The 26,537-nt window shown below is 37.6% G+C and overlaps 1 protein-coding gene across 1 annotated transcript in view; it reads left to right on the top strand.

The window, feature by feature from the left end:
• The window catches only part of tmem104 (transmembrane protein 104), a 48,789-nt gene extending 44,281 nt beyond the window's left edge, over positions 1–4,508 (top strand). Inside the window, exon 10 of the mRNA XM_053514816.1 lies at positions 1,871–4,508. Coding sequence (XP_053370791.1) covers positions 1,871–2,637 — 767 coding nt within the window. The 3' untranslated portion in view covers positions 2,638–4,508. The remainder of the gene's footprint in view (positions 1–1,870) is intronic.
• The last annotated feature ends 22,029 nt before the right edge of the window (positions 4,509–26,537 follow it).

The raw sequence follows: 26,537 nt of genomic DNA, 5'->3' as shown, positions 1-26,537 counted from the left end.
CCTTTTCAGTTTCTGGTTATTCCTCCAAGGATCTATGTATTTGGGAGTCAACTACTTAGTTAGTTTGATTCAAAGTCATATTGGGTCTAAAATAAAAAGGGAAAAAGTAAGAGGAAAAATGCCTATGGATCGATACATTTGAGCTACCCTGTATATACAGTAAAGGAACCTTGGATGCGAGTGTTATGCAAGACGGGCAAAGATTTTTAATAAATTTTGACTTGAAAAACGAGCAAGTCTTGGTATACTTGGTTATGTGTACTGTTCCGTATAACACGTGTGTGTGTGTGTGTGCGCGCGTGTAAAGCAAAAGAAAGTCTCATTAGGGGGTAAAAATCCATTTTCTTCCTCGGCCTGTGCGCGCGCGTAATTTGACATCAGGTTTCCACACACACACACACACACACACACACACACACACACACACACACACACACACACACACACTCTCTCTCTTCCCTTTAGTGTGTCTCTGTGTGAGACTGTGTCTGTGTGAGACTGTGTCTGTGTGAGACTGTGTCTGTGTGAGAGAGAGAACCAGAACCAGCATGGTGTCAAATGACGCGCAAACACATAACAAGAGGCCCTAACACAGCGCCTGCGTGAATAAACAGAAACACTTGTCTGTCAGGATATATTTTAACTTTTTTTCATTAGAAGGTTAAAATTCTATTTTCTCTCTCAGCCCGTCATTATGTGTCTGCGCCAGTTCGCACACACTCACACTCACACTCTCTCTCTCTCGCCTTTAGCGTGTGTGTTTGTGAACCAGCACGGTGTCAAATTACGTGCGTGCACACACATAATGACAGACCCAAACACACGCACACATACACACACAGCGCCTGCGCGCAAAACGGAAAGACTTATCTGTCGAGATTTATTTTTTAAACAGGTTAATTTGTTTAATTTTTTTTCTTTATATTTTGTAATAATTATTTTATGTATTTTTTTTTTTCAGGCTGTGGAATGAATAATTTGAGTTTCCATTATTTCCTATGGTTAAATTAAATTTGGTTTACAAGTATTTTAAAATACAAGCCCACTTCCAGAACTAATTATGCTCATAATCCAAGGTTCCACTGTAATTATGTAAGGATCTTTCCAGGAGATTTGTCCCCTTGTTGTCATAAGCCTGTTTATCTATACGCTCACGCTCATTATTAATGCTGGAGTCAATAAACATAACTATTGCCTAATTATTGATCCTTTTTTAACAATGCAACCAACGACAACTGTTTTTTTTTTTTTTTTTTTTTTTGCTAATTTAAATTCTCCTGCTGCTTGATCATTTATGCAGTTATTTAGTGCTGTTCTTTTCAATTGTTGGTACCTGAAACTCAGCTCATCCTTTCATACATGAAAATTTCGAGTTTACACAGAATGGTGAAAAAAGGAAAAGAAAAAAAAAACTTTTGAGATGCAGTAAGCTGGTGTTCTCAGAGCAGAAATGTCTTCTTGACTAGAGAGCTCAGAGGTGGTTTGCGCTGATCGGAGGGCTGTGGTGATCACTTGTTACAACTGGGATGAGCAGAAAACATTTCAGAATGCAGAATGTATTGAACTTTGACACACATGTACACATGGTACCGTTTGTAACTGTACTGTTTCGGTGACCCTAGAGGTCCATAATTAAAGAGTCATGTTTGTCCTTTTTAATGTTTGATGTTGTAATTCACTAAAGTTCTCAAAGGATTTATTGTGCTCCAGCTGCGGCATAATTGACTGATTGGATAATTCTGTAAATAAATAAAGTACAGGTCATCCTTAAATTTAGTAGTTGTTGAATGTACATATACATTTAAATGATAATTCAAATGCATGTACCATTGTATAAAATACAGCCTTTCAATCTCTGTTTATGTTTCAGCTTTCACCATGATGATAATCCTGGCGCTGATTCGCATCTCAAAGGGCCATGGTGAGGGGAAACCTCAGGTGGCACAGCTCAGCGGCGTTCCCAACCTCTTTGGCGTTTGTGTGTACTCTTTTATGTGCCAGCACTCACTGCCTTCTCTGATAACACCTATCTCAGACAAACGGCGAGTGACTGTGCTGCTAACTGTGGACTACGTGCTCATCCTAGCCTTCTACAGCCTGCTTTCCTTTACAGCCATCTTCTGCTTCGACAGCTCACTACTGCGAGACATGTACACACTAAACTTCACCGACAACTGTGACGTGCTGGGTGTGGCCGCCCTACGGTACTTTTTAGGATTATTCCCTGTCTTCACCATTAGCACTAACTTTCCTATAATTGCAGTTACGCTGCGCAACAACTGGAAGACTCTTTTTCATCGAGATGGAGGCACCTACCCATGGGTGGTGGACCGTATTGTGTTCCCCTTGATTACTTTGGTGCCACCTATTGTGGTAGCATTTTGTACTCATGATCTAGAGTCACTTGTGGGCATCACTGGAGCCTATGCAGGCACAGGCATTCAGTACATTATACCCGCTGCTCTGGTGTTCTTTAGTCGCCGCCACCTAGAGCCTGTGTTTGGAAGGGAAGTGCAGAATAAGCACAGGTCTCCATTCCGCCACACATTCTGGGTCGTATTTGTGGTGATTTGGGCGACTTCCTGCTTGATGTTTGTCACAGCTAATATCATACTTACATCAGAAAATAAGATTTAGGCATTTTACATTTATTATTATTTTAAACCTTGATTGAAGGTGTATAGGTTTGATACGCATTGAATAATCAAACATTAAGAACGTTTAAATGCAACTTGGTTGAATATAGAAAGAAAGCTAAATTGTTTAAAAAAATTTTAGGAGAATTTTATTTTGGCCTGAAGGTCCAAGGTTAAACGTTATAATTTGCTTAAGACATTCATTAAGTAAGAGTGGCAAATTTCAGATTTTATAAACTGATGTCAACACTGCTTAATTATTAATTTTAATCTTTACTAATTTAATATTTCATTCCTTGTGAGATTGTTTTTTTTAATGATCAAAATTCCAAAATGTTTTAATGGTTATGTTTTTAAAATATGAATGCTTATGTTGAGTGTTGGTATTTTTTATTTCTTTTTTTTCCTAAAACCAAAAACGAGGCAGCCACATGCACCTTAGCATAGCCCGAGCGCTGTGGCAGGAGCAAAGCAAATCAGGGATAATTAGTCTTTCATGGCTGGCATTTTCAACATTTCCTAACTTGTATGTCCTCATGTGTCATCACCAGTGAATTGATGATTGTGTTCTGTAGCATGGCTCAAAAATGCAGCTTGGTAAGAGGAAAATGATGCTTTCTGTGCTCTCAGTGTTTATTTATCCTAAACGCAACCTGTGGTTCCTGCATGTTTGGGTTTGGAATTATCTAAAGGTACACGAGTAGAGGACAGATATCTGTTTAAAAGTACTGCACCGCATGTCTAGAGGTTGCTTTAGAGTTTTCTTACTTTATCCTCGTATCACTTGCTTAAATGTTCTTCAGATCAAAATAGTAATAGAGGGGCTCGAAAAAAATTTATAAACCTTTCAGCAGCTGTTTTAAAACTAAAAAAAATTTTCTCTAAAGATGTCAGTAGCATCTTTGATGCTATTATGTGACCATCAAAAGAGATGCAGATTTCATGTTGAATTGTGTATACATTTTTGGGCCTCTTTGTATATATGCCATCATTAAATCCTGCCTTGCACATTTTTATCTTATGATTATCAAGTTTCTTATTTATCCATATTCCCTAATTGACATGTCTCGAGCAATGTTTGATTTTTCCATTTTCCTCAAACCCCCCTCAGAACCGCACGAGAGAGGAAAGAGGCTTCAGTCAGGCTTCTCTGAGAGGAGTTTGATCAAGGGTGCAAAGCAGAATTTGTTTAAACTAAGTGCTTCTTCTTTCTATTTTAAAATAATTCCAAGCCTTAACGTCCTGACAACCAGTGGCGGTTTTACCTCAGGATTAGAATCAGTTACTGAGCTTGTGTGTAGTTATGTGTCGTCACCATCTTGTGTCTGTAATGTCTCAGTCTTTATACAATATCGTTCTTGCATTTTCTTTAAAAGCACTCAATAGACTGACATCGGGGACATGTTTGGTACAGTAAAATAACCACTGCTCTCTGTGAGAGTGCTCTCCTACTCAAAAAGGCGAATCAGCCTTAAAAGCATGAGTCCTGCCATCTGCCCGGGTTTTACACTTGCAGGTGTTTTAAGATCACTATCCTGATCAAGGACTTTCGGGTCCACCTTTGGAGTGCAATAAAAAGGGATTGCAGCTTATAACTCAAATGTTCACATCTAAGTAAATATTTAATTAACATTAACAGTTGTGATGATTAATGCAAAGCATAAAGGAGTGAACTGAATACTAATGTGCCTTTCTATCCAGAGTTTTTATTCCCTCTTTATAGGGATGATGTATGCGGTTGTGTCCTGTAAATCCTGTCAGATAACTTGCATGTAAACTACTCATTGTAATTGACAATCAGTGTGTCTTCTAAATAAACTTTCAAAGGCAGGCTTTCACAATATGGCAGCTTGTACTGTTTATCCTTCCTTTATTTAATAAGCTGTTACAGAAATTAATAAAGATATCGATTGGGTTGGGAAAGGTCACTTTGAGGGCTGCATTTAATCTTGAATGTACTGTGCATTAGTATTACACTACATCACTTTAAAATGTTCACACACCTCATTTTCCCGTTAGGAAACATATTCTATGTAATAAGATGTTCGGAGGGGTTCAATTTTCCCTCAGGCAGATCAGTAAAGTATGTCTGGTTGCTTTTTTATGTCTCTGTCTTAATCGATCAATATAATTTTTTTTTATCTCACTATATCTGTATCAAATCTATATGTTTGAATATTATTCCCCTAATCTTCTAATCATGTTCTAATCTATATATCTCCCTGATCTGTATCACAGATATACACATCGGGTATCTGTTTGAGCCTGATGAATCTTAGTTTTGTCCTTGAATATTGCTGTGCCATCAGGGAAGAAAAAATGCATAGACGTGATAACCTGGACATTGAGTACATCAGCTGACTTTATTTGCCACATAACGTTGCTAAGCCTAGACCTGATTAACTGAAGCAACCCCAGATCATAACACTACCTCCAAAGGCTTTTTGTACTTGTACGTGCATCACTTTGTTTTCTTTCTAAACCTGGAAGCTTCTTTTCCTTCTCACTCACTTTTCACTTATTTAATTCAAATTAATTTAATTGAATTATATTATTTATATAGCGCTTTTAACAATAGGCAATGGTGACAGGGAAAAACTCTGAAATGGCGATAAAAAGAAACCTTGAGAGGAACCAGACTAAACAGGAAACCCATCCTCATTTTGGTCATATCTGATAGCAGGAATTGTCTTGCAGACATACTGTGTTAGGCAGCAGGATAAGTCAGATAGGTGCAGAGGGCAGAGGGGGTTTGAATCACTGGGAGCTTAGGAGCAGCATGTGTAGCTCCTAACCTTTCTAAAGCAGAATCCAGCTGGAACTGGTTCTTCTCTGGATGCCTCAGGATCCTCGCAGGAGCTGGCACAATCTCCAGATACCTTGGGATGGGTAGAAAAAAAGAAAGACCAGGTGAAAAATAATGAGTGTAGCTGCTGTTCATGATATTAGCAGCACTAGATGAGGTGCATTTGGATGTGCTAGAGTATGAGGTTATGGGATAAATTATGTGTATGCCATAATTTGTTTGTAATTTATGGTGCAGTAGCTAGTGCAGGATGATGGTATTGAGGTTTTGTGATCATACAGTATTTTCTTGATTTGGTGAGAACTCTGGCGGCTGCATTTCGGACTAACTGTAGCTTGTTTATTGAGGATACAGGACAACTACCTAGTAATGCATTACAATAGTCCAGTCTAAAGGTCAGGAATACTTAAACTTTTTTACATCAGATACAGAAAAAATTTTCCTAAGCTTGGCAACATTCTTAAGGTGAAAGAAGGCTATTTTTGTAATATTGAAAATATGTTTTTCAAAGGACAAGTTTCTGTCTAATATTACACTTAAGTCTTTTATTGTCGAGCTAGTAGTAATAGTACATCCTTCTAAATGCAGGCTAAACTGTAAGAGCTTTTGTGTACTGTTTTTGGACCAATAAGTAATATCTCTGTTTAATCTGAATTTAGTAATAGAAAATTATCCACACCCAATCTTTAACACAACTTGGATATTTCATCTGGTTTTAATTAAATATATAACTGGGTATTGTCAGCATAGCAATGAAAACTAATCCCATGTCTTCTAATAATTTAACCCAAGGGAAGCATGTATATCGACAACAGCAGAGGTCCTAAAACTGACCCTTGTGGGACCCCGTATTTCACTGGCATTATAACGGGCAGTTTTCCATTAAGATTGACAAAATGGTATCGATCAGACAGGTAGGATCTAAACCATTATAATGCCTGTCCCTGAAAACCTATAAGATTTTCTAATATTTTTGAGAATATTATGATCTATAGCATCACATGTAGCACTAAGATCAAGTCAGACTAATTTTGAGATGCAGACTTCAGAAGAAGGTCATTTGCAAATTTAACTAGTGCAGTTTTTGTACTATGATGGGGCCTGAAACCTGACTGAAATTCTTCAAGGATATTGTTTTCCAGGAAGAATGTGCATATTTGAGCTGATACTACCTTTCCTAAATTTCTTTTTTATATGAATAAAGGTTTGAAATTGGTTTGTAATATTTTATTCCATTTGTGTCTAGTTTAGGCTTTACTTGAGAGGTTTCATTATTAATAATGTTTAGAAGCAGCTCTTCAGCTTTTTTTTTTTTTTTTTAGTAAACTAGTTGGAATTAGATCTAACAAACACTTTGTTGATTTAGCCGTGGTGATAAGTTTATAAAGCTCTTCCTGTCCTATACCCTATCAGACTATATGATATTTTTAGAAAAACGTCTGATCTATTCTTTTTCTGATCATTCTCACTAGCAGGTGGTTTTCTTATGGCCATGCAGCTGTTTCATCCCTATTTTGCCTCTTTCAATAAAAAAAGTCTTTGTCTTATTATTGATTATTTTTATTAAACACCTCAACACAATTTTACTATTTTATAGCATTTTTTATAGCAAACTAGGTTAACTGTCTGTTCAGATCCCACCCATTTCGTTTTGTATTTATAACATTTGTGTGCTTTTAATTTAACAGCTGTCTTTTATGTCCATTTCTTTTTCGCATTAAGACATTGGTGTCTTACTTAAGCCTGCTGCAAAGCTACATGTTTTATGACTTCACACATCTTTCTTTTGATTGTCAACATAAAACTTCTAGCTGAGTTTAATTTCCGTCATGTCTTTGGCGCTATAATTTAATTCCCCCTCTGGCCCTTTGTGCATATGGGGGTGTGTTTGGAGGCCTGTAATTGGAAATTAAAACTTTGTGCTGCTTAATGTATTCACAGCTTATTTAATTTGTCCTGATTTATGCTGTGCTTTGATAGCAGGCCGAATGGAAAGCCAGCACAACCCACATAGTCTTACTGGATTGGACTCTGCTGCCTTAATTGAATACCATGTTTGTGCTTTTATTGATCCTTGTCACACTGTAGGATTTGGTCATGTGATCTAGTGAAATAAAGCTGCATTTGGGAAATCAGCAGCCTTCTATTGGGCCTAAATCACTCCTTTTCCTCTACTCAGTTGTAATTCATCTCCATTAACATTCAAACGCCACAAAGTCAAAACAAAGGTGTTTGAATTTACATGCTTTTGTTCGGCAATAGAAAGTAGTCTTTTGCATACGAAGTGTAAGTAAAGGTCAGCAAGAATTGGCCAAAATACTCTGGTCTGTTTCCTTTATTAAAGTAATTGACCTCTTAAGTCTACCATTTACAAAGGGTCGTCCTCTAAGCACACACCTTCACTTGCTTGAATGCGTGCCTTTCTTTCATCTATTGGACTGGAAAGGATTATTGATTTTTAGCTGCTACACAAACAAGATTTAATACAGCCATGGAGTGTACCCCTAACACTGCATACTCAATCAGGACTTTGTGAATGGTGTTTGCAGCTTGTGTGTCATCATCAAACTGTAGCTGTTTCAATACAAATGGTCCAAATGAGCTCAAATGTTTTCATTTTAGTCTTGTTCTTGAAATATTAACCCTGTTTTTAATGGTTATTAACACAACGATTTGCCTTAAACAGGTTTGCCTTCATTACATAAACGAAGGGTTAAGAATGATCAACCTGTTAACTTTATACCAGACAATGTCGTTTAACTGACCTGAAGGTGATGTTTTTGCATTCCGAAGTAGTACATGTAAGATGCATTGTTCCAATACAATCGATGTATACATATACTTTAGTATGAAGATGGTCCCACTTTTGCAGCTTTTGAAGTGTTTCTGCAGGAATTTGTGCCCAATCTTTCTGTAGAGCATTCAGGCACTGATGTTAGACAAGAAGACCTGTCTCGCAATCTCTGTTCCAGGTCATCCCAAAGGTGCTCGATGGGGTTGGGGTCAGGGCTCTGTGCGGGCCAGTCGACTTCTTTCACACTGAACTCATTAAACCATGTCTTCATAGTCCTTGCTTTGTGCATGGGGGTACAGTCATGTTGGAATAGAAAAGGGCTGTTTGAAACTGTTTGTGGCAACAGTTTCCCAAAACTGTTGCTACAAAGTTGGAAGCATAGCATTGTCCAAGATGTCTTGGTATGCTGAAGCATTAAGATTGCCCTCCACTGGGAATAAAGGGACTGATTGAAACACCTAAATTTAATAATTAACAGGTTTGGCCAAATACATTTGTCCGTAAAGTGTGCAGTAGGTCAGCTGTATGGATTTCATAAATGAGAGCACAATTATAAAGTAAAGGTCGTCTCTCACTGGGTTCATGAACAGTGTGAGTTCAGAGTTCTTCAGTGAAGTTCCCAGGAACTGGGTCTGAATCCAGTAGAAGCCCTTTGGGATGTGGTAGAACACTGAAATGCACACGGAAAAGCAGCAGGGAGTGTTTCCAACATCTTGTGGAATCCATGGCATGAAAAATTGTGTCTCATAGTTTGGATTGTCAAAGCTGGAGGTTTTACACTCTGGCCTCCGCTGTTTTATCCCTCTGGAGGTGTGAGATTCGGCACTGTCTGATAACGACACTGCTGAGGATGGTAATCTCCACCTGCTGATATGTGTGCATCAATGGGATGCTTTTAATTCTCCAACCCGGTGGCCACCAATGGCTCCATTAAAGATGATTTGCACCCGAGTGAGGGGTTATGGCGGCTGTGGTTTGTCCCATGGCGAGAGTGCTAATAGAGACAGGGATTGCTCCAGGTCCACTTGGCCCCCACTGCGCTGGATTAGAGCCAGTGTTTCATAACCGCATTCTGAACATACAGGATGATGGATGTACAGTTGGTTTTGTTTATTACTTGGCATGGCAAGTCAAGGCCTTTACACATCAAGTTTTCATCAAGTTTTATTTCCTTTTTGTAAAACAGATAAGTACAGTTCAGTGAGTGTGAGGGTGTTTGTTACCTCCCTAGAAAGGACCATTTTCTCTATTACAGATCCTTAAGCAAACATTAGGAATAGCTTTTTATTTTTATGGCAAAAAGATGAGTTTAAAAAAAAAAAAAAAGTTTTAATTACAAATTTTTCATACAAATAATAAAACTGTAAAGATATTTGCGCAAAAAATAATTTGTTGGGGGGTAGGATGACTAATAACACATCAAGATCATTTTTGGAATTTTGTCTGTTTGTGCATGCATCTTTATGCAAATTTTAACAGGGTTTTCACAGGTATATTCGACCGTGTCTGAGGTAACAGCCTTTTTATTGCAAAATGCTCTTATATCATTAAAAAAAATCTACCTAAAAAAAAAACATTAGTTCATTTTAAAATTCAACAGATGGTGCTGTACATTTTTTTGATACACGCTTATGAGTGAGCATTTAGCTTCCATGCAAACTAAGTCATGGGCACATCTAGTCTAAAAATAACGACTTTGGTTTTTAAAATGCCACACACTGGGACATTTTAAGATTAGTTCCTTATAGTATCATTCAGTTTATTTCAATTTTCTATAATTTGGTTTGCTTCTGTATAATGGTCTTTAGCTTTCTTGAAGGACTCATTCATGATTCACTGCTTTATGACTAATATTTTGCTGTCCTGAATTCTATGATCCACCCCTTCCACTTGCATGGGCTCACAGACACCCATCATTTGCTAGTGTTGCTATGATTGATGAAGCCTTTTTTTTGATGGATTCTCTGCCAAGTCTCCTTTGTCAATACATTAATTCATTTATTAATTCATTTATCTTTATTTGAGGTTATCTTTATCAGTGGTCAGGATAGTTAGGAATCTGGAGAATATACTAGGAACACTAGGCGTGTGTCAGGGACATACTCGGTATACACTTGTTCACTGGTCCCACGTGTCCAGCTTAGTCACCATACAGTACAGCATTCTATACCGTGCAGAAGTTATTCATAATGTTTACAACTTTCCGAGCAGTGGGATTTGTGCAGTTATTAAATTATCCATCCACCCTCATGTTTCTTTAACAGCCAATTCTCACAGTCCAGACTCTGAGAACAGATGAGATTATGCACAGATGCATGCTCATGTTGAGCTGTTGGAAGTTAATGTGTAAATGAAGAGGGAGGGTAGGGCCAAATTGGTGCTACACTTTAAGAGAGTGCAGCAGAGCAGTTAATCACTCAGTGTTGGTTTGGCAATAACGCTGTTGGCAGACTGGAGATCCTGGCATGACTTCTCGCTGAATGCTGCTGCTTGTAATGTGGCATGTGGAATGTTCCTATTACAGTTTATGAACTCATAAACCTTCATGTAAATTTCGAAAAGGGTGTCAGTTGAAAAGTGGAATAATGGACATCTAAGATGAAAAGTTGCATTTCCAAAAAACGTTGAAAAAAAAGGTTACGATTTGAGAATTCGCTGAAAAGTTGCAGATAGAACATAATGATCCACACCCTGTCCAGCACCATAGTACTCTAATACAACCGGGCCAGTTTTAAAGTAAGTGCTTGGCCGTTAGCCTTGTAGTGACACACAGATGTTTATAACATCCATTTACAAATCCAGTGTTAAAGTCCCTTCGAGGCCAGGCTCTGTTTTGCATACATACAGTATACTCACCTACTAATTCTTTATACCAGTTATCCTTTTCAGGGTCACAGGAGGCCTGGAGCCAATCCAAGGGATTTCGGGGCACAATTCAGGGAACACCCTGGAAAAGGCAAACCAAAAGGGGAATTTACAAAAATGTAAAGGATACATATGTATACATATACATATGGATAGGTATGTATGTTATGGATATTGTACTCTCCATCCATCCATCTACGAACCTCTGTGGCCCAACCAGGGCCTGTCAAGGCCAATTGTGATTTATTCCCTTTTTGTAGGAGTGTGGTAGGACCTCCGGTTAACATTCACAACATTCAAACATATGGCATATTGGCAATTTGGGAATGCCAATTAGGCTTATGTGTTTGGACTGTGTGAGGAAATGTTTTCAGAATTTCCACCACACCAAAGAACCCAGAGGACACCCACCAAGCATGGGGATAACATGCAAACTCATGCAGACCTGATGTGGAAATTAAACCCATAATCTGTAGAAGCAAGGTGACAGTGCTAACCACTATGCCACCGTGCCACAGTATTGCACTCTATATGGCCAGATATATGTAGACACTGACCAATCACAGCCATATGTGTTAGGTAAACATCTCATAATAAATGTAGTTATTCTGTTTTCTGGGAAGGCTTTCCACAAGTTTTTGAAGCAGATCTATGAGAACAAAGTGCAATGTTGTTGGGCTTAAAGTCTAGTCTGCATTCAAATTCATCCCAAAGTTGCTCAGTGGGGTTGAAGTTAGGGATCTGTCCAGGACACCCAAGTTCTTCCACTTATTACTGTCTGTGCCAAACATACTCAGGATTCACATTCTGTTGTGCACCAGATGGGCCTGAGCTACCAGGAAGGATATACAGTACTGTAGTACCTCAAATAATTACTCTTTGCAAATGTGGTGAGCAGGAAAGCATCGTAGCATGCACAAAACTTTGAACCTTAAGATGGATGTGCTACAACAGCAGCAGAACACATTAGGTTTCACTCCTCTTAGCCAAGAACAAGAATCTGAGGCTATCGTTGGCACAGACTCACAGAAACCGGGCAGCTGAGGATTAGAAGAAAAAAAAAAAATCACCTGGCCTTTTTCCAGTCATCAACTGTTCAGTTTCTGTGTTTGTCCATGACAGCCTCAGATTCCTGTTCTTGTCCATGTCTTACTTTTTTTTTTACCTTTCTACAGCATGTCTGGCATCACTGTGGAGTAAAATAATATTGTGATCATCTTGGAACTTCTTGGCATGATCCTAGAAAAAATCGATTGTAATAGACACTTGATTGCTTAGGACTGCTTAGATATGGTTCTTTACGATTACAAACATCCTGCTGAAGTTGATTTTTTCTTCTGATGGGTAGGAACCAGGGTGGCACAGAGTGACAGCATTTATTGATTAATAGAAAGAACAGTTTTTTAGAATAGCGAAGAATTAATATTAAAAAAGGAGACATTGTGCACACTTAGTACCCACAATACCAAACACCACAAAACATCAAAGACAATAAAAAGGTGCATTGTATGTGCATTATCCATGAGGTGGAAAATTAGAAAAAATGAGGTCAGGTAAGATTGCCCCATTAAGAATTAAAATTGCTTTTGGACAGTAACTCCTACTGAACGACTCTCATGTTGTCATGACTGAGAGAACAGACATTGGTTTTTCATACCCATCGCTAACAGGCAAGAGTTTATAAATTGCAGCACGAAAAAGGTAACAGTGCCGTGTGTGAATGTGTGTGTTCATGAAAACAAACTCACACTTTCCAGCAAGAACATCTGTAGGACCAAATATATGAATGTGATGGCACGCCTCATGTCTGCACAAAAATTTAAAGCAAAACAACGCGTGTTTCAGTCACGATTACAAGGTTGCAGCTCCGGTCTAATGCAATATAAAAATACATAATAATGGCTGTTAAGTATTCAGCCAAGACAGACTAGACCATATCAGTCTAGGAGCATTGATGTATGAGATGTGAATGTGTGGCAATGGCAAATGGTTTATACATCCCACAGTTTAGATAAAAGGGCCCCTCTGCAGTGATTTGCTTAGGGCCCCAGAAAGGTCAGGATGAGGTCTGTCTGTTTTGCATTGCTTCTTGTTATGATGCTCCTGTGATAAACTGATCAAAGTTTATGAAGTTGTAAAGAGGCAATCCAGTGGTCGTAAAAAAAACAGTTGTGCAGTATTTATCAGTATTAAGTGAGATATATTTCATTCTAATTATGCTTTAATTAATAATGTTTCTTTTTTAAGTCATGTGTGCTGTCTGATAAATATTTTATAACTATAAAAGATTAAACATCATTATCAACATAACAACTGTGATACACAGTTTATTGCTAAAATAATGGTGGCCATATAAGCTGCTGATGGAAAGGCATGCTTGGTTTTGACAAACTTTTTATTTTAAAAGTGATGCTGTAACCAAAGAACTTTGGGAAACAACAATTTTATGGTAATGACTAATTATGTACTTGTTCCTAGATTTAACACAAAAAACCCTTGTAATGTACATTTCGTATTGCTGCGGTATCAAGTATGATATTAGATTTTTTTTATTTTGGAGTTGATTTTGAAGTATATTGGAACCTTGGATTGCGAGTAACTCGATCTGCGAGTGGTTGAGATAGATATAAATTTTAAATCAATAAACGAGCGAGGTCTCGACATATGAGTAGTAAGCATGCGCTTTGTCTGCTGAGCGTCATGTGATCACAACTGAGCCAGTGCTTCTTCTCGTGGGCTTATGAGTAATTGTTTACCATCCTCGGTCTCAGTGCCCGTGAGTCACTCGTCTAGTCAACATCCGTGTGCGCATGTACTGTTCATTATAACATTGTGACCACGTGTGTGTTTGTGTGTGTATGCGCATAAAGCAAAAACAAGTGTCCTTTTTAAAGACCAAGAGAGGTTCCTTGTTAAAGAAGTTTCTCGAAAGAGCCGTGTTTCCGTTAGTGTGTGTGTTTGGGCTCTGTCGGGATTTTTTTCAAAGGTAAAGTGCAGATTAATTTCTTTTATTTTTACTTTATATTTTGTATTAAATATTTCTTTATGAATATTTTGGGTTGTGGGACATCATTACTTCATTATTTTTTATGGGGAAAATTCGCTTGATATACAAGTGCTTTGATATACAAGTGCTTTGATATACTGTACAAAACCTAATGTGTTCTTCTGAAACAAATTGTGCTCGCAATCCAAGGTTTACCTCTATACATTTTACCTTAGCAACTGTGTATCTAAAATTTCGATTATTTAAAAAAGAAATTTCTAACAAGACACACAGTAGCATCAAATACGGACCCATTAAAAGATGATCTACAAGAATGGTGTAGATTGGACAGTGAACGACCCGCTTAAGATTAAGATTTAAACCATGGGCTGAGGATTGGTTAACACAAATAAATGCATCAAATACTGAAATAAATAGTTTTCACACAAATTCCATATTACAGTAAGGTCCCACATTTCTTTTCCAGATTAGTACAGGTCTCAGAGGTCGCCCAAGGTGAAATACGAAATATGAAATACCCCTCAAATGTTTTTTATACCTTACACTTACTTTATTTGCATTTTTATACTTGAAACTCTCTATAATTTAATCAGATGCACCACTTCAGTTCTATTTAAATGGTCTACTGCTGAGCCACACCCCACCAGAGAACAGCAGAGATGAGCAACAATCTTTTTATATGCCCACATGCACATGATGGTCTCATGGGGGAGACAGCTCTCAAATGTTCTCTCATTTCCACTCTAACCATATCATTAAAATGCCTTAATAATAATAATAATAATAATAATAATAACTATTCAGACTTACACAGTATAAAAGACTGTTAGAACCGCCCTACCCCAAACATCCATCACGTTAGATGTGTACAGTAGGTTTTGCTGCCACTGCATCAGTAGTTAAGAAGCTGTTGACCTTCACAATTCAATATCTCCATCACACTTTGTTTTCTGTGCAGTATGTGTGGTGATGAGATAAAGTTGGCTAGAGTAAAGGTGCAGAGATTGTGTGTGTGTGTGTGTGTAGGTGTGTGTGCGTGTGTGTGTGTGTGAGAGAGAGAGAGAGATGAATCTGATGCTAGTGTTAAGGCTCCCTGATGGGTCTGTAAGGCTGTCAAAACCTTTGTCTCTCATCAATCATGTGGCTCAGGAGCTCATTTGTCCAAAAAGTCATATTGACCAAAGACCAAAAAACATCAGCTACACAGACAGTCAATCCTTGCTGAGGATAATGTACTGTATAATACTGACAGATTTCCCACAGTTTTTTTATGCATTTATTTAAATGTTTTTCCATTGCTTATGATACATATGATCTATATTTCCAGTGAAATGATTACGACATAATCTTCAAAAAAACGTCCAAAGACACTGCTCTCCTAAAAACTCCAATGTGACCAAACAAAGTATCATCAGTGAACGAACTGTATATTATATAGATGTGTCAATCTTTGTTTACCGTTAATTTCAATAAAATGCTTTACCTTTGTTACATACTGTAGCAGTATATATATATTACTCTTTTGAAAAACTGGCACGATATTGTTGGGTCGATACCTATACCATTCAATCGTCATTGCAAATTCTTAATTCTAATAGTAATCAAGTATTTAATGCATTTTCCTCAATTATTTATATGCCATTACACATGAATACATTGACAGAAGCGAAAATATAATTTCTTATTAATATTCTTCTATTTTCTCATTAGCTTATAAAACATTTGAAACAACACACAAATACATGATATACAGTACAGGCATGACATTGACATTGGTTGTTAATGATATACAGTACCAGTTAACTGGTAACAGGATCATCGGCACTCAATGCTCATTACTGTCTGATCCCAGAGAAAATCTAATGTAGCACAACTCACTATAAAAAAAAGCCAATGCTGGCCAACATACAGTAGAAAGGTATCAGAACACCTAATGCACCCAAGACTGACACGTATGGGGCTCAGTAGGCAAAGAGCCCATGGACAAGTTGCTCCAAATGCTTCAAATGTTGTGAAGACTTCATAAAGGATTGGGGTGTTATTTAAACATGGTGATGGTTCACAATCACAAAAGCAGTCAAAGAAATGTATGTAAGCATGTACGATTTTTTTATTTATTTTTTTTTTTTGCCAGGTAGTGTAGTCCATAAATGTCGGTGGACAATATCATCAAGCCAGATTGTATGAAAGATACAATTCTTTTACTAAGTAATATCAAAAAAGCATTGCATTATTCATTAATCAGAAGGCTGCAGTATCTGATGCCAATGCCTTTAGATGACAATATGCATGTGTCAGATGTTTAAAGTGTAATGGGATGAAAATGGGAAAGAGAGAACTCTTAAACAGTGATTTATACTTCCCTGAAGCTGCTTCATCACCATCTTTAATGGCAGCCCATAAAAACAGCTGCACTGTACAAGATTTGGCAAATTCACACTGGCTGCGTGTGTGACACCCATCACGCCCCAGGGGCTCCCAGCTGGGGAGGTGCCACGTGTGGCCTGGCGACAATGGATTAAGAGAGACTATTTGGATTGATGTGCTTTCACAGGGTGCTGAATTCATCTTCATTAACTTATGTGGATGGAATGTGAAGATGGACTATGTTGAGATTCATCTTCAATACGTTGGATTATTTAAAAAAAGAATATTATTTTAAAAAAGGTGTCATGCTTAATAATCTTAGAGGCAACTGATTAGTTTATCAAATACTTCTTATCGTGGTTTTGATTAAACAGAATTGTCTGTCAACATAGAGAAAAGATAAAAGAATACTTACAGCAGGAACTGTAACTGTATCAGTATAACATTTTGTTTAAAGGTTAAAGAAAACACACACGCATACACACATTCAGAAATTTAAATTTTGGACCACAGTAGTAGATGTTCTTAAAAACATAGTAGTTTGACAATACGTTCCGGTACAGTACAGTAATTTAATTGATAGAGATTAATTTGCTTAAAATATTACCATACCTCATACTGTATGATCTTTGTACAATAAGAATTACAGAAATATCTTCTAAGAATACTCTTAGTAAACATGACTCTTGGTATACATGAGTCTGGAGTAGATTTTAAAATATTTTTGTTCACCTAGAGGGTGTAAAATTTTCTGCCTAATATAATTGTCTGAACTTTACACACTAGTCCTGTAATGCAAATCTAATCCTTTATTTTTGCCATCGTTGGGGTTCTATATATTCTGTGAAAACAATGCAAAATATATTGCTTACTTAAAGAGAAATCTGCATGAAAATAATACACACATGTTGAATCTGATCATTTAGAGTGACTAAATACTTGAGAAGGTCATTGACGATTGAACCATTGATTCACTTGTCCTGATGAATTTTGTATCTATTCCATTTCACAATTAAAACAGTTAAAATGACTATTATGACTATTTTAGTGTCAACTTAGTACTGTATGTGCTATCAGTTATGCTGACAGTCCTGAAGCTATAAATGCTGAATTCTACACATTATTTCAGATCACAAACTTTTTCTGCATAACCAATATGCATCAATCAGGGCCGACACTCTGCAAATGGGTTCTTTATTTAAGCTTCTAAGTTCCAGTAAAGGAAACTGTTTGGTGTATTTTTGGTGTACACATTCACTGATTGTGGAAGATCAGGCTACATAGCATCCACTGACAAATGAATTTGCACTCATTATATTTGGCAGATCATCCAGAGTGCCTTACAGAAGCTGTATCAGTAACTATGTCCTGTTATTGGTTTGTTCTGTCTGGAATTAAGAATTTTGAGGTTTGAATGGGATGGAAAAAAAACAAGGCATGGATTTTGTGATAAACAGATTCCTCAACCATGATGTCTTCCTGTCTTGTAGCCAGTTTTGTCCAGATAGGCTTAAGATTCACAATGACTAACGATATGTTCTGGCACACTTACAGATGATTTTACCTTTGGTTTTATCTTAAAAAATTTAGATGCATTTAACAAATTTGTGGTATCAAATCCAGGCAGGAATCAACTCCAGACCCTGGAGGTGCAGGGCGACAGTGCTGACCCCTACACCAAAATATTGCAATATTGCAAATTGATTGAAGATATTTTGTGCATGTTCTTTAAGTCACAAAGGTGTTAAAATCAGATTTTAAATTTTAGGTCAAATATAAAAAAGGCCTAAATTGGTTTGGCTATACAGTGGTACCTTGGATTACGAGCATAATTCGCTTCCGGAAGTGGGCTCGTATTCCAAAACACTCATAAACCAAAGCAAATTTTCCCATATGAAATAAAGGAAATTCAAATTATTCATTCTACAGCCCAAAATAAATTCATAAAAAAAAAACAAATACACAAAAAATTTACACAAAGTATAAAGTAAAAATAAAAGAAATTAACCTGCCTTTTACCTTAAATTTTTTTTTTTAATAAATCCTGACCTATAAGTGTTTCCGTTTATGCGCACAGGCCCTGTGTGTGTGTTTCTCTCTCTTGCGCTGCAGAGTGTGTGCGTTATGTGTGTGCACACGCACACAGAGAAGGCACACACAGTAAAGGCGAGAGAGAGACAGAGAGTGTGTAAACTGGTAGATACAGTACACACACATTTTACGGTGTCAAATTACGTGCGCACACACATAACGCACACACTCCACAAAGCAAGAGAGAGAAACACAGACACATAACGTATACACAGTGAAGGTGAGAGAGAGAGACAGAGAGGGGGGTGTTTGAGGTTTTTATTGTGAAGCAATAAAGAAAAAAATACGCGGACTCCTCGGTGCTTCCCCGCTGGCTGTACTCACGCTGCCGCCGCTGTTTCCCGGCAGTGTCGCCCCACGAGCTCCCCGGCTGCATGGCTTTGTGCGGGCAGCTCAGTCTTTTGTGACCGGTGTCCCTGCACTCGAAACACCTCAGCGGCCCACCACGGCTTTATTCATCCAGGAGACAGAGTAGATGTTCTTGCACCCGACCTGCTCCTAACAACACGTCCTTAATCTGCATGCCGTCCTCTGGCACACACCTGATACCATGCCGGATGGACAAAGTCTCCACACTGGCTTCAGAGACCATGGTGCCTGCTTGCTCTCTCTCCCACTTTAAACTTTTTTTTTTTTTCTAAAATATTTACTGATTAAAGAAAATAAATAAATAAATAAATAAGCAGTCTCCAGAGAACTTGGCAGCACACCAAACAGCTTTGCGCGCGCTCCCTCACACTCAGCCCATGTGCAGAGAGAGAGAGTGTGTGACCCAGAACTGTGTGAATTTACGCGTGTGTACACACATAAGCTCCCACAGGCTGAGGGAGAAAATGGATTTTTAACCTGTAATGAGACTTTCTTTTGCTTTACACGTGCGCACACGCGTATGTTATAAGAAAAAAATACACGCGCGCTGTACACATGCGCTTATAAACACAAAATAAAAGATGTTTTACAGTACACACACACATGGTCACAGTGTTATAGTAAACAGTACACGGGCGCACTGGTGTTGATTATACCAGTGAGAGTCGAGCACTAAGCCCCAGCAGGGAAGACGACTACCCACAATTCTGCAGCGCAAGAGAGAGGAAAACCATTGGCTCAGTTGTGATCACGTGACACTCGGTGTCAAAACAAGAAGCATATGCGTGATACATGATACTCGGTGCTCATAAACCAAGACTTGCTCGTTTTTAAGTCAAAATTTATTAAAAATCTTTGCTCGTCTTGCGGAACGCTCGTAACCCGTATTACTCGCAATCCGAGGTTTCACTGTATTACATTTTTTCTGTGATTATACAAAGAAGGTTCTATCACAATGGATAACTCAGGGTGCAGTTGTGTTTGTGGTTATTTAAGTATGCAATTCAGTATAAATAATATGTTGGTTGAGATTTATTAAAAATATAGCAAGCGTATGCTTTTTTTTTGTCAAACAAAAAAGTATTGTGCAAATTGGAACAAGGAAAAAAATTTTTGTGTGCACAAAACCTTTTTAAATATAATCCTGAGAAGTGATGATAGACTTTGCATGCAGATAATGTTATTTTAGGCTGAAATTTTACACTTGCGAGCATGCACATAACCAGTTTGGCTCATTAGGCAGCTCACTGGTGGCTCTGTAGTTAACTTTGGTTGTAGTTATCACATATCAACGTATATACTCTCCATTTAACAAAGAATGCTGTGTTTCTAGTCTTAATCTGCCAGTCAGAGATGACTGCCAAAGCATGAAATGTGTAATGTCTCCTCAAGAGCATGACAAAGACACCTGCATGATTCACGAAATCCTGCAGTGTATTTCTCTCCAGCTTCACGATCGGAAAATCGTTCGTACAGTATAAGATTTTCCACGTCTGCTTGTCGTGACAGGTTTTACAAGCTGTAGCATATCGCAGTCCCTTTTTTATTGCTTTGATTTTTTACACACAAAATAGACTTTTTAAGTTCCAACACACCCTAGACGACCTTTTAAGGCTTATATCCACTGTCCAAGTATTGACTTTTTGCCAGACACTGCGTAAGCATTTGACTGGATTTCATTCTGCCCCTTAAGGAAATGACCTTTAAGATGGAGACAGATATTTTGGTTCTTCCACTGATCCCCCCCCTCACCCCCCCAAACCCCCCCCCCCCCCCCCACTTCGCTCTCCCAAAACTCAACCTATTCAATTTCTTAAAAGTCTCTTATGGTGGATCAATTCTTATTACTAATACATCTGTGTGTGTGTGTGTGTATGTGTGTGTGTATGTGTGTATGTGTGTGTGTGTGGGTGTGTGTGTGTGTGTGTGTATGTATGGGGAGTGGAATGTTCGTTAGTGTGTCCGTTATTTCTTTTTAATGCAGTACAAGTTTAATCTTCATAGACATCCATTCCAACTTATGATTAACTGACAGTTGCTATAATTTCTTACACATGGTTTTGACAAAAGCTTTGACTAGAATTGAAAAGTACACTTCACAGGAACCCCCTATAGTGAGGTCACACTAGCAGTTTCCTCGCAGGATAGTTCTGAATGTATTTTCTTCACATCATTTAGCAAATGGAATAAAAGTAGAATCACACTGTGGTGAATACTGCAGACTTATTGTCATTGATTTAGTGCTTTATATTTATATTTTTATGTCTCTTTTTATATTTACTGTCCTGAAACACTTGTGAAAAAATTCCTATTTGACACTTACAGTATAACATCGTATTATACCTGTATAACGATGGCACTTGAAATAAAAGGTAAGGGTAGGGTGGCAATACTACAGCAAGTCTTCTTGCCACCTTACACTTACCTTTCATTTCCTAAATGACTCGTACAGTATATCTACAGTAATTAATGTTTTATAATATCATACTATCTAATCATACCATCACACTATACTGTATAACACACTGTATATATTTGTCTGTTTACTGTATATATTTGTCTACACTGCCTGACTACTCTATCGCTTTCTCCTAGCATAGTCACATGATGTCCGTTAAACAAGTGACTTGGCAAAGTAACAATACAGAAAATCTAATTAAGATCAATCTTGTACTCTTCTGCAATCTTAAACATAAATTTGCCTTGTCCCCCTGAACATGGTCAATTTGCTGAGTTAACGTTTATTGATCCAAATGGTCTCGCTCACAGGTATTTAATCTTCTGCTTTAACCTCTCTTTGTTTTGCTAATGTACTTAATGACCTGATTGTTTTTGTGCTTTTGCTAATACATGATTGTGAAAACATTTCAGAGACTTTCTTGTTTGTAAGATTCTCTCAGAAAATTCTGTAATTGTAAGATTTTGACCAATAGAAATTTTAGCCATCGTTAAGTACATCCATTCTGATTTACATGGTTTTATGTCATTTAAGTAACTCTATTGAGCAAAGTGTCATACAGTGTATATATATATATATACACTTACTGGCCACTTCTGTAGTACTTGCTAGTACTGAACTTCAGAACTGCTTTAGAGCTGTGATCTGGAGACTGCGCTGGCTATTTGAGTAAAATGAATTTATTGTCGTTGTTAAGAAACCAGTTTGAGCTGATTTTAGGTTTGTGACTGGTAAATTGCGACAGCAACCATATCCATCAGGCAGGATGGAGCCATGTTTTCATGTAGTTTATGCCAAATTCGGACTCTACCATGTCTGAACGTCACAGCAAAGCTGAGAGTCATCAGACCAGGCAATGTTTTGTCCAAGCTTCTATTAACCAATTTTGGTGAGCTGTAGCCCGTCTGCTTCGAGATTCTACATGTTGTATATTCATAAATGCTCTTTGGCATACCTCAGTTATAAAGAGATGTTAATTGAGTTACTGTTGCCTCTCTATCAGCTTCAACCAGTTTGGCCATTTCCCCCTGGCACTAACAAAGTTTTTTTGCCCAGAAAACTGCTGCTCACTTGGTTAATCTGTCTATTATATTCAAAGTCACTTAATTCATCTTTATTTACCATTCTTGTGCTTGGATTGAACTTTAGCAGATCGTCTTAACCATGTTTAAATACCTAAAAGCATCAAGATGCTGGCAAGTGAATGGCTAATTAGATATTTGTGTTAACAAGCAGTTGTTTAGTTGTTTGATGAGTGTACTGTATTTACTCACTCACTCACTCACTCACTTTCTCACTCACTCATCATGTACACAGCTTTATCCTGTATACAGGGTCACAGGGAGTCTGGAGCCTATCCCTGGAGACTTAGGGCATGAAGTGGCAGACACCGTTGACAAAGTGCCAATCCATCGCAGGCAACACAAACACTTACACACTCTTTCTTTGAACTGTGGGAGGAAAACGGAGTACCTGGAGGAAATCCACCAAGAGAAAACTCCATGTACAGTACACAGACCTGACTTGGGAATCGAACCCGGACTCGGGAGGGGCATAACGACACTACTGTCTAATAAACCACCATACCACCTGTAACTCTTTTTAAAATATATGCCTGAAAAAAACCTTTAAAGTTTCATGCAAAGCAAGCATTGAATGACAAGTGGCACTTTTACCTGAATCATTAGGATATGTACTATGTATTAAAATGGACATGGTGATTTCTATAATTGTAAATTATTCGGCCAAAAACAAAATATCATATGCGGAAGCTTTTCCACTGTAAATGGAAAGAATGACAATTGGTCCTCATTAAACCTTTACCCCTGTCTCTCCTCAAAGGCCCAATCATTGCTTTTTAAAAGCTTCATTGTGGTCAGAGTCCCTATGGTGCAGATAATTATATGTCTGAATTCTGTAATAAAAAGCCCCCGGCATGCATGCACACACACACACAAACACACACACCTTTTGTACCTACACCATCTGTCCCTCTTCTGCGTTTGCTCTTCTGCTTCTGCATGAGTGTCATGAAGAATCATCCACATGCAATTTTATCATCCTGGTACACAGACAGGAAGAGATTAAATATATATATATATGTGTGTATATATATATATATATATATATGTGTGTATATATATATATATTTTTTTTTTTTTCCCATATTAACCCATTTAACCCATGTCTGTATTGATTCAGTGCGTTGTTAAAGCTCAAGGGTTATATTCATGCAGCGCGGGTTTGATAGTGTGATCGTGTCACTGGATCGGAACTTTTTTTTAATAACAAAAAGCTGTTGCTATTAAGTGCATCTGCACCTACAGTTTGCTTGTTGTTTGAGCTGTTTTTCAGTTTGAGAAAAACGCAACCAAACCAGAGGTTAAATGTTTTCCTATCAGGTATTGCTAGAATGATAATGAAAAGAGAAGCTGTAATTCTGCACCTAATTGCAAAACCAATTACTAATCATGAGTGGTCTCTTAGCTGAATTTGTCATCACTTTCCACTGGTCTTTATTATGATCATTAGCTCGTCACTGACCTCATTTATACACACCTCTACGGTTTTCTTTATGGCAGTAGAAGATAGATGCATGTGCTCAGTTTTTGCCCCTATTATAAAATACTCTATAGACTTTGTTCATTTCTTTCATGTTGGTGCTCATCTTTCCTCCAACTTCCTGACCGTCCTCTACTACTGTCCACTGGCAGGCTACAAATTGAAAACAGGTGTTTGTTGTCATATATAATCAGTCTCTGTGTACTTTGTGTGATCTGTAATGCTCCTTTGTGACTCTGTGTTATTAGCTCTGGCACAGGGGTACCATTTGTTTTGCCTAAGTGGCTTATCAATAAAGTGGCCAAGCTCAGTCTCAAATGTCAAGGGACTGATAGCTGGCGAGCAAACTATTAGTCAAACCCATGACTTTGCTGGGTTTGTTCACTCAGTCTCTCCTTCCGTTTTCAAGCTCATTAAGATTTTATTTATAAATCTGTGGATCAAGCATATGTTTGGTAGACTTCTCATTAATCATGCCATATAACATATTGCCTAGATCTGTGCACATTGATGAAAATACACTGCTCTTATAATAAAACGTAAAATAAAGAGTAAAATAATTTAGTAGCATCTAAGCCGAACTTGTCATCAGCTTCTCTATGCATTTACTCAGCTATTAATATACTGCAGTCATGTGCTTAAGGGCACATTCATTATCATTATGTTAAAGAACGGACTGTGTTAAGATCACTTGGGAACCCATTTGTGTTTTTTATTATTCGTGACTCTTGGTGGAAATCAATACTTTAGAATATAAAAATATCAAATATCTCACTTTAATATCACACTGTTTGCTCATTTCATGCAAATTGTATTTGATGGATGGCACAACATGTGTAAAAATCCCCTGTGTTGTGATGAGGACAAAAATTTACGCTCATTGGACAAAAGAGGTTTAATGCATCCAGCTGGACACATGGCTTCATTTGACAATGAGTGTATGGGTGGGTTATGTATAAAGAAAACAATCTTTTAATGTCACTTGCTGGGAGATAATTAAACCGGATGTCAGACCAGGAGAAGATCCTGATAAAGCACAGATTTATACAGTGCCTTGACAAAAAAAAAAAGAATAAATAAATAACAATAATCACACACAGTAAAATTAATTTGACTGCTTTAAGCTTTGATTACAGCACACAATGTGGTAGACTATTCATGTATGGAAATGATTCTAGACCTGACCAAGAGAAGCAAACCCTAGATCATAACCCTGCCTCCATAGTCTTATTCAGTCCCTTGATGTGCTTTACTTTACTTCACTTCACATCCATCACACTGGAGTAGGGTGAATCTGGACTCATCAGACCACATGACCTTTTTCCATAGCTCTAAAATCTAATCTTTATCCTCCCTAGCAATCTTTTCTCATATGGTTCACTAATAAGTGGTTTTCTTATGGGCACACAGCTGTTTAGTCCCAGTCCTGCGGGTTCTCATTGTATGCGGTGTGTGGAAATGCTCTTAGTTTTACTATTAGAAAGAGCTGTGATATTTACTTTCAGATTTTTATGACGCAAGTTTATTAAACGTCTATGCGATCTTATGATTTTTTTTTTTCCTGACCACATTTCATCTATGGAGTTAACAGTTAACCACTATCCTTCCAGGACTTAATAATAATGTACTGGACAGTTCTTAACTCACTTTCAGTTGTAATAGTTTCTTTGCTTGAGGAAAGCCTGGATGAATGAATGGAAGAAGCATATCAATCCATATTAACATAACACAATAATAATAATAATAATAATAATAATAATAATAACTTTTTATTAAGAAAACATTTACCTTTGTACATACAGGTAAAAAATAACACTGTTATACAGCATTCATTTAAATTTACTAAGCTAATATGCCATGTTTCTGTTAAGTTTTGCAAAAAGGTTGAGTTAAAAAATATCTAAACTTCACACATTACTAATGACTGAGGTAAACCATAAATGATGAAATTTGCAGCAAGAAAAAGTTGTAGCAACTTTCATTGTTCTGTCTGGTAAGTTCTGGCAGTGTGAGTATCCCTGAAGAGCATCCTTGCATGCAAGAGCTCACCGGGGTCTGTTTTTATTGTCACTATTTATGTCCATGGGGCGCGAGTTTGTTTGCCCGTGATCTTTTTGCGTGTCGTTTTTTGCCTCACTGTTGCAGAAAAACAGACACTGATTTACATCCATCCCTCTCTTATGGCCCACTCTCTTTTAGTTGTGCAAAGTGTTTTGCAGGCTTCAATCCGTTGTGGACAGTCGGCCTAAATTACACTTAGTCTGGCCCACAACAAAAAAGATAATGTAATTTTACAGTTTGTTGTTGTTGGTCTGGAGACAGCTGTTTTTTTTTAACAGAATTAAATGGTAGAAATCCAGAGAAATTTCTTGCTATGACACAATACTGTACACATGGCTGCCAACTTTTCAGAGAAGCTTAGAGTGAGATCCTGAAAATAAAGGCATTGGTTCTGCATGTACAGTACACAGACACAACAACTCTTTTGCCATTCTGTCGAACACTAACCACACACCTCCCCCTCCATGGCTCAGGTTTTGTATATTTTAGCATTGTAGTGTTAAAGTGAAAAAAACAGCTGC

This window comes from Clarias gariepinus, chromosome 16, assembly GCF_024256425.1.
Source record: "Clarias gariepinus isolate MV-2021 ecotype Netherlands chromosome 16, CGAR_prim_01v2, whole genome shotgun sequence".
Classification (NCBI taxonomy): domain Eukaryota; kingdom Metazoa; phylum Chordata; class Actinopteri; order Siluriformes; family Clariidae; genus Clarias; species Clarias gariepinus.
The sequence above is the reverse complement of the archived record's forward strand: the minus strand, read 5'-3'. Positions and strand labels throughout refer to the sequence as shown.